The sequence below is a fragment of the Salvelinus namaycush genome, chromosome 4 (assembly GCF_016432855.1).
Source record: "Salvelinus namaycush isolate Seneca chromosome 4, SaNama_1.0, whole genome shotgun sequence".
NCBI lineage: Eukaryota > Metazoa > Chordata > Actinopteri > Salmoniformes > Salmonidae > Salvelinus > Salvelinus namaycush.
Window position 1 is genome coordinate 30,742,967 of NC_052310.1, and position 12,788 is coordinate 30,755,754.

Genomic DNA, 12,788 nt, shown 5'->3' on the forward strand with positions numbered 1-12,788 from the left:
TCTCGCCCCATTTAGGGGCCCGATGCAAAAACATTGAATCGTTAACTGCAAGCTGAACACACAGCTTTTTTTGCGGACATATTCTGTAACTTAAACGGGTTAAATCTGCAGTTACAAGGAAGATGGAAACAGTCGCGGACAAGGTGGAGAAATCTGAGGCCTTTAATTAACTAGGAAGCTTGAGTTGTTCGATTTGGACTTGTCATCTGGAAGGCTACTGCACTTCAGCACACTGAAGAAACAACAGGCAGAGGGACCAGGCCACAGCATTGTCACAGAGGTGATGGAAGATTTCATCAAGCAGCTGTCGGAAAACTTATCCACCAGTTTTGAAGACTACAGCATGCCCAAGGATATCATTGCGTTTGTACGTGATTGATAAAGTTTGATAAACTTTTTGATAAAGTTTTTTAAACCAATTAGTATATTTAAGTTTAACCACAATATTTGTTGTATTATTTTATTTGTTGTATTATTTGTTGCATGAGGTCTTGAGTTAGAAATGTAACACTTTAGAGTACTTAAGCATCGAATGCATTGCAAATTGGGGGATTTTCGCACATACAGTAGCCGGGCTATGAAGAGTCTAATGTCCTTCTAATAGGAAACAATGTTTGCATGATGGGCTACAGCTGCTACAGTACTACAGTACACTTGTGAAAACCTGTTTTCAAATTGCCTCCAGCTGTCCATCACTACTGTAAATAAAAACACAGCATCTTGTTTACATCTTTTTTAAATTCTTTATTGTAACCACAATGTCACAAATAATTTGTATCTACCTTTCCAATTACTTTTAAAGTTTGGGATTTGCAAATGTGCGCTGTGAGAATATCCAATAATAATAATAATCGCTTTGTAAATAAGGATGCATTATGAAAGGAAAATGACATGCACAAGAGACTGTGGTAATATTTTTCCTTTTAGAGACTATAATACTGTACATGGCATCCAGGTCATTTTCATTTCTCTTAGAATAACTTACTAAACCTTTATAACAACAGGTTTAGTAAGTAATATGCTACAGTCCAGTTACAGCTTGTTCTGATCAAGTAGAAACAAAAAAATAAGTGTATTTTTTCATTGTCTATTTAGTGGCACCACAAATGTGAGTTAATATTTACACAACAATTTACCAAACAAAACACATTACAAAATTGCATCCCCAAATATGATTTAACCTTTATTTAACTAGGCAAGTCAGTTAAGAATAAATTATTGTTTACAATGACAGCTTACCCCCAGATGACGCTGGGCCAATTGTGTACCACCCATAGGCGGAAATTCCAGGGGGGACGGAAGGGACACGACCCCCCCCCCCCCATCCTGGGAAAAATATGATTTGTCCCCCCCAATATATCACTGTTAACATAACTATGTAATTGCAATAATATTAATAATACGCAATGAAAGCACCTATGCTGATTATAGACACTTAATAGCGCGTTTTTAAGTTTCAAAAGATTGCGACCCCCGCCCTTTTCCTCACAATGGTTTGATCCACTGCCAGTTCCTTAGCTGGCAAGGTAAAAGAGAGTTCGTATCTACTGTGTGAAAGGCACTCAATGCACGTAACTGACGTGAGGTTTATCTAGTCAATAGGCCATAGCAATGTTGTTTTTATGTTGGCAGGGTTCACACACACACACGCACACACACACTAGCTGGATTTACAGAGCTAGCACGCAAACTAAAGTAAACATTAACCATCAAGCTAGCTAGTACCTATTCCATTTATGTGGCGTCGTAAAAGATGGAATCTTTGCTATCGTCAGTTTATTCCAAGATCAGCATGCAGCTGGAGTGCTTCAAATTCCCTGCGATAAGGTTAGCGATAAACAAGTCCAAACTGAACAGAACAGAACTACACTCTCTTCTACCATTGTCTTAAATATATTTAATGGTCTCGTTGCAAAAGCTAAATTGTCGCTAGTGAACTTTTTTATTTTATTTCACCTTTATTTAACCAGGTAGCAAAGATTATAGCAAACACCACAGAAACGGAATTGGTGTTCGCTAGCTTTGCAAATTCAGCTATTGTCGGAAGCCAGCCAATATGAAACAAACTATATTAAAATTACAAAAGGTTGCAGCATACGTTGTGTAAATGGTGAACTCATACAGCTGTCAACTCTTGTCACTGCAATCCGTTTCACATTTGCTAGTTACCTTTTAGATCGAAGCACATATAGAATGATAGAAGATAAGATGATAGAAGCCCATCTCCTACTGTAAATAACCTACACACTGTGTGTGTGTGTGTAGCCAGCCAGCCAGGTAGAAAAATGGCAGAAAAAAGACGGACATCAGAGTATTTTTCAGTACACCAAAACGCAAAGTAAGAACCCTAGTAGCCTAATATCTCAAAGACTAGTTGATACAATGTTCATAAGAAAGAAGTGAAATGCTAATGGAAATGTTTCACAATGATGTCATTAGGCAGAGCAGGCAACAGATGGCACACAGACAGCAGAGTTGGGGACAGATATGCAGGGACAGACTGGCAGAGACAGGGAGTCTCAGGTAAGTTTGTTGAGTCTGTGTTTGGCAACATTAAGGTTCTCAAATATTTTTTTTGTAAATAGGGACATAATTGGAAAATGCCATGGATACCCCCACTCTCAACTTAAACAAATCTTAGTTCAGTCACCAGTTTAAGGCAATGGTATTGCTGTTGTGATTAATTGTGTTGTTTTGGGTACCGGTAGTTACGAGTACGGCAAACACCTTATTTCTTTTCTAGGAGACAGACTGTGAGTCAGTGAGGGTGGTGAAAGGGAAAGAGCCAGGGAGAGAGACTTCAGAGAACAATGTCACTGCCACGGCAGGACCAGGTGTCACTCTTGTTGCCAGCAGCACCAGTATAGGGGACAGTGGCACAGCATTGTCCAGTTACCTCAGTGATGGCACAAAACTATATCAGCCACACCCACAATTTATAGAACTGCAAACTCTTGCAGAGTGTTGACGTTTCAAGAGAGATAGTTTCGCGATTTCCCCTGGCTACATTATAATCCATCAATAAAAGGAGTGTTGTGTTTTCACTGGAGCCAAGGGTTTTCAAGCCAAAAGAGAGCAGATGCTGCCTTCATTAGTGCAGGATTTAGGAACTGGAGAAAAGCCATTGAAAAATTCACAGCACATCAAAACTGCCAAACCCACTGCCACTTTGTAACTGTAACAGCACACCAGCTAAATCCAATCAGTGTCCAGTTATCCAGCGCGTGAGGTAAACAGCAGGAGGCCGCAAGGCATTGCTTGATGAAAATTGTTAGTTCGGTGCGGCATGTAGTAAGACAGGGACAAGCCTTTAGAGGCCACACGGATGACAGTGGGAATTTATACCAGCTTTTGAAACTTAGGGCAGAAGAGGATGATCCCATTTTACTGAAGTGGTTAACAGAGCGCACCACAATGTACAAAGGCCCCAAAGCACGGAATGAAATTCTGAACATCATGGCCAATACAGTCATTCGAGCCATTGCAGCTGAGATTAGGTCTCTTCCGATTGTACAATTTTCAGTAATTGTTGATGGTACCCAAGATGTCTCTGGTGCTGAACAGGAGAGTGTCTGTCTGCGTTATGTTGACCATGACCTTGTCCCTCACAAGGAGTTTATTGGGCTATACAGGGTGTCGGAGACAACAGGCGAGGGCATTGCGAAAGTGGCAACTGATGTGTTGTTGAGGCTCAATTTGCCCATGTCTGGCTTACGTGGGCAGAGTTACGATGGTGCCTCAAACATGGCAGGAAAATACACAGGTGCACAGGCAATTGTGAGGAGGCAGCAGCCATTAGCCCTCTATGTACATTGTGGAGCACACAGTAAATCTGATTACACAGGCTGGCTGCTCAGCCCCCCCACTGATCCGGGATTCCCTTTCTTGGGACCATCAGTTAGGTGTCCTCTATGGCCAGTCAGGAAAGTTTAAGAGCATGTTTGAATCAATTGTCACATCCAAGATACAAATCTGACCACCCTGAAACCCCTATGTCCAACAAGGTGGACTGTGCAGAATACTGCTATTAGAGCTGTGCTAGGGCAGTATGAGTGGGTACTAAGCAGCCTAGAGGAGATGGCAAAATCTGCATCCAAGACAGCTTCAACTGCCAGTGGCTTATTCGAGCACTTCAGCAAAGGCAAGACTGTGTTGGGCCTCACACTTGCCTCTGCTGTTCTTGGAGAGCTTGAATGTCTAAACATTTCACTGCAGAAGAAAACTGACTGTCTCTGGTATGCAGGCTGCAGTCGAGTGTGTGCGGTCATCTCTTAGGGGCAAGAGAAATGACGAAAGCTACCTTTGACTGTATGAGAAAGCAACAACATTGATTGACTCTATTGAATCCATTGAGACGCACTCAAGACGATTTGCTGGCAAAGCAGTGGATCACTATAGGGCAGAATTTTTTAAAGTGTTGGATGGTGTGGAGGTTCAGTTTGGCGACCGTTTTGACCAGGACAGTCTAAACGTCCTGCAAAAGTTGGAAAGAGCGCTTCTCACGGGGGAGTTGGATGAGTCTCTAGATCAGTACCCAGAGGTGAACATAGATTCTCTTTCAGTGCAGATCCCTCTCTTTCACAACAAATACCCCTGTAGCAGCAGTGGAGAGGCAGCAGAGGTCCTCAGGAGGCTTCCAGTGGAGGTGCGGGGGTTGTTTGACCAAGTTGAGGTGCTGATCAGAATTTTGTCTGTGGTGCCAGTGTCTGCATGTGAGGCTGAGAGGAGTTTCAGTGCACTCCGCAGGTTAAAGACTTGGCTACGGGCTAGCATGGGCCAAGAGAGACTGAACGGCGTAGTTGTCTGTAATGTACATAAAGACAGGCTGGACAGTCTCAAGAGGGAAAATATCTGCCAGCAATTTGTTGGATCCATTGAAACCCGCAAACATATGTTCAGTTCTTTTGTTCAGTAATGTGTATAGCAGTGGTTCTCAACCTTTTTTGGGGTACTGGAACCCCTGCATATTTTGAGACAAGGCAGGCAAGGTTTTGAGCGGTCCTCAGGGACCTCCACCCCATCTATATTATATGTAAAGTTACTGGAAACCTTGTGGTACTGAATACGTTCATTACACTTTTTGATTTCACGGACCCCTTTCAATTACACCAGGGACCCCTAGGGGTCCATGGACCCCTGTTTGAGAACCCCTGGTGTATAGTATGATATTTGTTCTTTTGTTTAGTAGTTTTTAGTACATGACTACACTTACTAATTATTTATTTAATGTTATTTTATTTAAAATGGCATACTTTGTGTGACATACTTGTCCATAGCTGCTGTTTGAAGAGTTGAGACACTGACTGAAGGATATTTTGTTTGATTTATTTGGGTTATTCATTGAAGTAGTTATTTTGCTTTTAGAACTGTACTTATTTGTATCTTTTTGTTCTTGTAAAACTATTGTAGTAGACTCAGGCCAGTGGAGACCAACTTTGTGATGGTTCTCAATGGAGATTATTTTAGACGAGATCACACCATGTTCATTGTATTTATGAAAACTGCACCCATACAGTGTACAGTACCATTGCCACCTACTGGCCTTTCTTGGTATTGCTGGTTGTAAGTACAAATACCTGCATACATACTGAACTGATAAGGAACACTGCTATAACTATTATTAGTAGTAGTATTATAATGATTTAAACATTTGAACAAGTTGGGACAACCCGTCACTTAACTACTGTACCTATCAATTATCCAGTAGTAGTGATTATGGTTCCTCAATATACATTTAACATATTACAACGTAGGCTATGTGTTACAGCACTACTTTTGGTGTCCCCCTCAGGAATTGCTCTTGAGAAAATGTAATGTAATTGTCCCCTCCAAAGTTGATATCAGATTTTCGCCCCTGGTACCACCCTATGGGACTCCCAATCACAGTCGGATGTGATACAGCCTAGATCCGATCCAGGGACTATAGTGATGCATCTTGCACTGAGATGCAGTGCCTTAGACCGCTCCGTCACTCGGGAGCCATGACCAATATGACCAATATATATTGTCCTTCTAATTGTTCTGCTAACTGTTCTGTAGTTTCGACCGAATGATTTGTCTGACAAACAAAGAAATCCGTGTCCTGCAGGCCCAGGCATGAATCAAAGCTGGCGAGAGTAGTTGTTTCATTATTTTATTTCCGAAAGCATAAAGATGTTGATGAAGAAGCCACATTTGCCTCGGGGTCCATCCCAGTATTCTGGGTATTCTGTGGAACCATGCGTTTTTTTTCGGTGCAGCCATTTGTCCACTGATCTCCACGGATGGTTGTATGCTCTGCAAAAACACATTCACGTTTTTAGTACACAATTATCGATTTTATTACACAGTATTCATACACATTGATAGGCTATACACATTTGTTTTAAAGAAAATGCACTGAAACGAACATACCTTTAGTTTTGGTGATCCTCTCATCTCCGGCTCATAACGGGTTGATGGATGGCTCATTTTGTATTCCAATGTATTGAACGAATGTATTAATTACAGTAATGTACTAATCTCATTCTTGGACTGGAAACATTGTTTGCAGAGTTCATGATCTAATTTTCAGTCCTTGTTTAAAAAATAACTATATTTTGGAGATGATTTCATTTTCAAATAACCGAAAGTCAGCGGTTGTAATCTGAATAAAAGGAAAAAGTATATTGTCCTGCTAATAGCCCGTCCTAAAAATGTTGTTTTCTCTAAATACTACCGTTTGAAAGGAAACACTTTGAAGTTTCTGGAAATGTGAAAATAATATATGAGAATATAGCACATTAGATCTGGTAAAAGATAATACAAAGAAAAAAAACTGATTTTTTTTTCTCATCATTTTTGAAATGCAAAAGAAAGGCCACAATGTATTATTCCAGTTTAGACGCAATTTAGATTTTGGCCACTAGAAGACAGCAGTGTATGTGCAAAGTTTTCAACTGGTCCAATGAACCATTGCATTACTGTTCAAAATGTTGTATCAAGTCTGCCCAAATGTGTCTAATTTGTTTATTGATACATTTTCAAGTTCATAACTGTGCACTCTCCTAAAACAATAGCATGGTATTCTTTCACTGTAATAGCTGCTGTAAATTGGACAGTGCAGTTAGATGAACAAGAATTTAAGCGTTCTGCCCATATCAGATATGTCTATGTCCTGGGAAATGTTGTTGTTACTTACAACCTCATGCTAATCACATTAGCGCACATTAGCTCAACCGTCCCGTGGGGGGTCACCGATCTCATAGAGGTTAAAGAATTGAATTCAAATGTTAATAAAACATTTTGATCACAGAAACAATGAGAAAATATGGAAAAATCTATAAATAATGAAATGCCCGTGCCCGATCATCATCAAGAGATATGCTGGACCCTATGTCAAAGAGGTGTTTTTGGGACCATATCGTGTTTATTGTCCTGCTAATAGCCCTTGTGAAAACATGTTTTCAAAAGGCCTCCAGGGCCGACAGAGAACTTCCTTACTTTTCCCGCCTTGTTTAAAAAATAACAATATTTTGGAGATTATTTCATTTTCAAATAACCGAAAGTGAGCGATTGTAATCTGAATAAAGGCCAAAATAATATTTCTAAAGGCCAAAATATTTATTTCTGTTTAATAGAGGGAGAGATTCCAAAAGCCGACCGTGCCTATTTTTTGGAAAAGGAAATCCCGGCCAGGCAAACCCTCCCCAATTGTGCACCACCCTATGGGAATCCCAATCACAGTTTATTGTGATACAGCCCAGATTTGAACCAGGGACTATAGTGATGCCTCTTGCACTGAGATGCAGTGCCTTAGACCACTACACCACTCGGGAGCCATGACCAATATAACCAATATATAATGTCTGGCTGATAGCCCATCCCAGAAACTTTGTTTGCAGAATTCACAGCCTGCGACGCTTGTGAAAAACAGGGTTAATAATAATAATACTTTTCCCCCTTTCCACTTGTTAAAGGTTCCAATTGATAACGTTTTTTTTAATCAATTAGTATATTTGAGTTTAACCACAATAGTTGTTGTATTATTTGTTCTGTCTTTTCTGATGGACTAAACTGAAATTGCAACCAACTTTCTATGGCTTGTTTAAAAAATAACTATATTTTGGAGATTATTTTGTTTTCAAATAACCGAAAGTGAGTGAGAAAATGGCCATTCTTGAACATGGGGTGAGACATTCTTACTAATTTGCAAATAAATTCAGTTTGATTGATTTCTGTTTTTAGAGGGAGAGAAACCAATAGCCCACGGGTTTCCCGGTCGCAGCCGGCACGGGTATTGAACCAGCATCTGTAGTAACGCAGCTTGCACTCCAATGCAGTGTCTTAGACCACTGCTCCACTTGGGAGGCACAATCTACAATGTTTTTAATGCTGATCAATTGCCTTGCACAAAGTATCTATTGTTCTGCTAATAGCCCATAATAGCTCTGTACAACCTAGGGAGTAGGCTGTAGGGAGTAGGCTACAGTACTACAGTAAGAACAAAATAATCCTAACATTTCCACACCGTAATTGTAGTCTAACCAATACCCAAATGAGGATTCAGTGAAAATAATAATCTCATTGATTTATCAAGCACTGTATTGACCTCTGAATTATGTATTTTCTCCCTTCCACTTGCCTCTTCCATTAATTTTTAAAGAGTATTTTCCAGTAAGCATAATCAGTGTTCTAACTCCCCCTTGCGCTGGTCTGGAGCAGTGAATCAGTGACACAGAGAACCGTACTAAACCACAAATTACCTTTAAGTCCCACAGCATAAATCTCAACACTTTTAGTTGAGCAACCACTGTAGTAGTCTTTCTTGGATGCTCTACCTCTCTTCACTCCCTCCATGTGTATCTGTCTTTAATTTGAGCACTTTATCCATCATCGTGGAACGAGAGAGGAATAGAGCGATAAAGAGTAGATGAAAGAACGAGTGGTGGTGTTGGAACATAGAATGTTGTTTGTCTTTCCCTCTCTTCACTTCCTCCCTATGTACTTTAATGTGAACACTTTTCCCTTTCGTTGGATGCACTTTTTCATAGTGTTGGATTTCCCTTACATTGGTGCTCTGAGGGTACTCACCCTCATCCCCCTTGCCCCCCTCTGACCAAAGGATTGATGTGTGCCACATGCTAAGCGCAGTGAGAAGATGAATTTGGTCGCAGTGCCCTGGGAAAAGGATAGAGCCCTACAACACACACTCACACTCACTCACACACACACACACACACACACACACACACACACACACACACACACACACACACACACACACACACACACACACACACACACACACACACACACACACACACACACACAGTCAAACGGTTTTCAACCCCCCCCCCCCCACACACATGCACACACACACACACATACTCACACACAATTGGTCATCTAATCTCTAATGAGGTTACTTACCTAATTAAAAAACAAAATTCTCTTTACTGCTGATATCTATGTAAGTGGAGGCCACAGTTCAATAGACAAGGCTAATGTTTTTGCATATTATAATGTTATGTTCTCTCCTAAGACTTAGATTGATTAATTTAAATGGACTTTGGGGCTACCTATGAATAAGTTTCCCCTCACCCTTAAATCTCCTTCCACTACTGTCCACTCTCTTTTTCTTTCTCTTTTTCTCTCTCTCCCTCTCTCGCTCCTCTCTTTCTCATTTTTTTCATAATTCTTATGACGTGAATGACATGCCCAAAGTAACCTGCCTGTTGCTCAGGCCCTGATGCCTGGATATGCATATAATTGGTACCATTGGAAAGAAAACACTTTGAAATTTGTAGAAATGTTAAAATAATGTAGGAGAATATAACACAATACATATGGTAGGAGAAAATCCAAAGAAAAACCAACCGGAAATGTTTTTTCTTTGAGAGACCATCCTCTTAGAATGGCAAGTATAATGGCATACTGGAAATTAGCTCCCTGGATGCAATTCCTATGGCTTCCACAGGGTGGCAGCAGTCTATGTTCAAGGTTTCAGGCTTGTAACTTCCAAAACGAATAAGAAATATCAGTTTTTGTACAGGGACAAAGTCTTGGAAATTCGTGTTTGCGCACGCCATGAAGACAAGATGCACCTGCTAAAATCGGTTTCCTATTGAGCATACTTCGTTCCGTAAGAAATATTATAGTGTGATTACATGTTAGGGTATCTGAGGAGTGAATAGAAACATATTTTGACTTGTTGAAACAAAGTTTAGGGGTAGATTTTCGGATTCCTTTCTCTGAATGTTGAACGAGTGGATTACTCAAATCGATGGCGCCAACTAAACCTTCTTTTTAGGATATAAAGAAGGATTTTATCTAACAAAACGACACTACATGTTATAGCTGGGACCCTTTGGATGACAAATCATAGGAAGATTTTCAAAATGTAAGTGAATATTTAATCGTTATTTGTTAATTTATGAAACCTGTGCCGGTGGAAAAATATGTTGATGTGGGGCGCCGTCCTCAAACAATCGCATGACATGTTTTCGTTGTAATAGCTACTGTAAATCGGACAGTGCAGTTAGATCACAGGTGTCAAACTCATTCCACGGAGGGCCGAGTGTCTGCGGGTTTTCGCTCCTCCCTTGTACTTGATTGATGAATTAACATCACTAATTAGTTAGGAACTCCCCACACCTGGTTGTCTAGGGCTTTATTGAAAGGAAAAACCAAAAACCTGCAGACACTCGGCCCTCCGTGGAATGAGTTTGACACCCCTGAGTTAGATTAACAATAATTTAAGCTGTCAACCGATAATAGACACTTATATGTACCTAAATGTTTAATATCCATCATTTTTATGATTATTTATTTGAATTGCGCACCCTCCAGTTTCACCGGAAGTTGTCCCGCTAGCGGGACGCCTAGTCTTAATTAATCAATGTACGGCTCAGAAATGTCTATCTACCTAGTCTTTTAATAATTCAAGACCTGCCAAACCTTTGCTCTTCTAATGACCAATTAACCAGTTTCCAGCGTTTTCTTCGTCAGTGCGGTGAATAATTGATCAGCTCTTTTAAAAAATCATGTTTTTAGCCGCCCTCTCGGCCCAGCGTATAAATTACCTATCACGTTAGATATTAGGTTGTTGTCCGGTGGGGGTGAAGAGATGTAAAGTGTCAGATTTTCCCCCACTAAGACTCATTCCTTCTTTCTTTCATCATTCCTCCTCTCTCCCCTCCCTCCTCCTTTCTCTCATCTCCTTCCTCTCCCCACTTTCCCTTCCCCCCTCATCCCCCATCCCCCCATACATCCTTCCAGGTGCTAGCGATAGACCCAGATGTTGGGGAAAATGGGACAGTGGTGTACAGCATCAGCCCAGAGAACCCCTTCTACACCATCAACAGCAGCACGGGCAAGATCAGGACCAGCGGGGCCGTGCTGGACAGAGAGAGGTCCAACCCAAAAGACACCCAGCTCATGAGGACCATCATCGTGTCTGCTGTCGATCGTGAGTCCCACACCAGGCCAGAACTCTGTCTGTTAGTTGGTCGGTCGGTTTGTTGTTCTGTGTGTCTGGCTGGCTAGCTGTTTATCTGGGACTGAGACTTCTGTCTATGTGTGTGTGAGTCTCTGTGTGTCTCTGTGTGTGTGTGTCTCTCTCTCTCTCTCTTTGTGTGTGTGTGTGTGTGTGTGTGTTTCTCTCTCTCTCTCTTTGTGTGTGTGTGTGTGTGTGTGTGTGTGTGTGTGTGTGTGTGTGTGTGTGTGTGTGTGCGTGTGTGTGTGTGTGCGTGTGTGTGTGCGTGTGTGTGTGCGTGTGTGCGTGTGCGTGTGCGTGTGCGTGTGCGTGCGTGCGTGCGTGCGTGCGTGCGTGCGAGCGAGCGACTGGGGCTGAAGAGTCTGTCAGTCTGTCAGCCTATACTATATCTGTATCTAAATTACAGTGTGCGTTCATATATGAGTCTCTACTTTAAAGAGTAACTGCCCCAAAAAGCCACTTCTCGTTTAGAAAAAGGCTTATGTGGCATCGATATGAGTCAGAAACATTTATTCTAAGGTCAAAATTGACTACAAAGTTTAAATAGGATAATTTTGGTTATAAAGTCATTCTCTTCCAAAACAGATTTGCGAAATGATAGGAAAAAATGCTATGTCAAAGAATGAAGGGCACCGTAACAGTTTTCCTTGGGTTGGGTTTATTTCAATCCTGCCCAAATGCCCACAGCTGGCAGCACCAAAGTAATCATCAATTCGGAGCGCAGCTGCATGCGACCCGATCGTAATGCCCATGGTCAATTTGGTTGACATTCGATATCCCCATGGGGCTATTAGGGACCATCAGTAAATTACACAATATTTTGAATGTCAATGGCTCCAAATTTACGTGACTTAAAAAACTCAAACCAACTATAAATTGTAGAAATTCAAATTTTAAACGCATTTAATGAGGCAACATTTTTTGAAATATTAACTTTGTCCCATTTACATTGTGTAATTTATTGTTGGTCCCTAACTAGCCCCAGGCTATCTAATGTCAAACCAACTTTGCCACGGTTGCACCCCAACCGGCTGAAGCTAAGTTGGCTATCACTAGCTAGCCTAGGCCACCTCTGGTAAAACTTTTATTGGAGTTTTGTGCTCCTGTAAATGCTGTGTTTGTACCTCTGGTGCCCACTCCAGTTGGCAGACCTCCACTGCGTTCCTCAGTCAGCACCACGGTGTACGTCAACTTGCTGGACCTTAATGACAATGACCCCATCTTCCTTAACCTGCCCTTTGTGGCCGAGGTGCCAGAGGGCCTGCCTAGTGGATCCTCTGTGTTCAAGGTCAGTACACCATTACAATATGTCATTAGAGTTAGATACTTGTGT

The 12,788-nt window shown here is 41.3% G+C and overlaps 1 protein-coding gene across 1 annotated transcript in view; it reads left to right on the forward strand.

Moving 5' to 3' along the window:
* LOC120046433 (cadherin-23-like) overlaps positions 1-12,788 on the forward strand; it is a 569,127-nt gene that overhangs the window by 388,367 nt on the left and 167,972 nt on the right. Inside the window, exons 22-23 of the mRNA XM_038991662.1 lie at positions 11,239-11,428; positions 12,598-12,743. Coding sequence (XP_038847590.1) covers positions 11,239-11,428; positions 12,598-12,743 — 336 coding nt within the window. The remainder of the gene's footprint in view (positions 1-11,238; positions 11,429-12,597; positions 12,744-12,788) is intronic.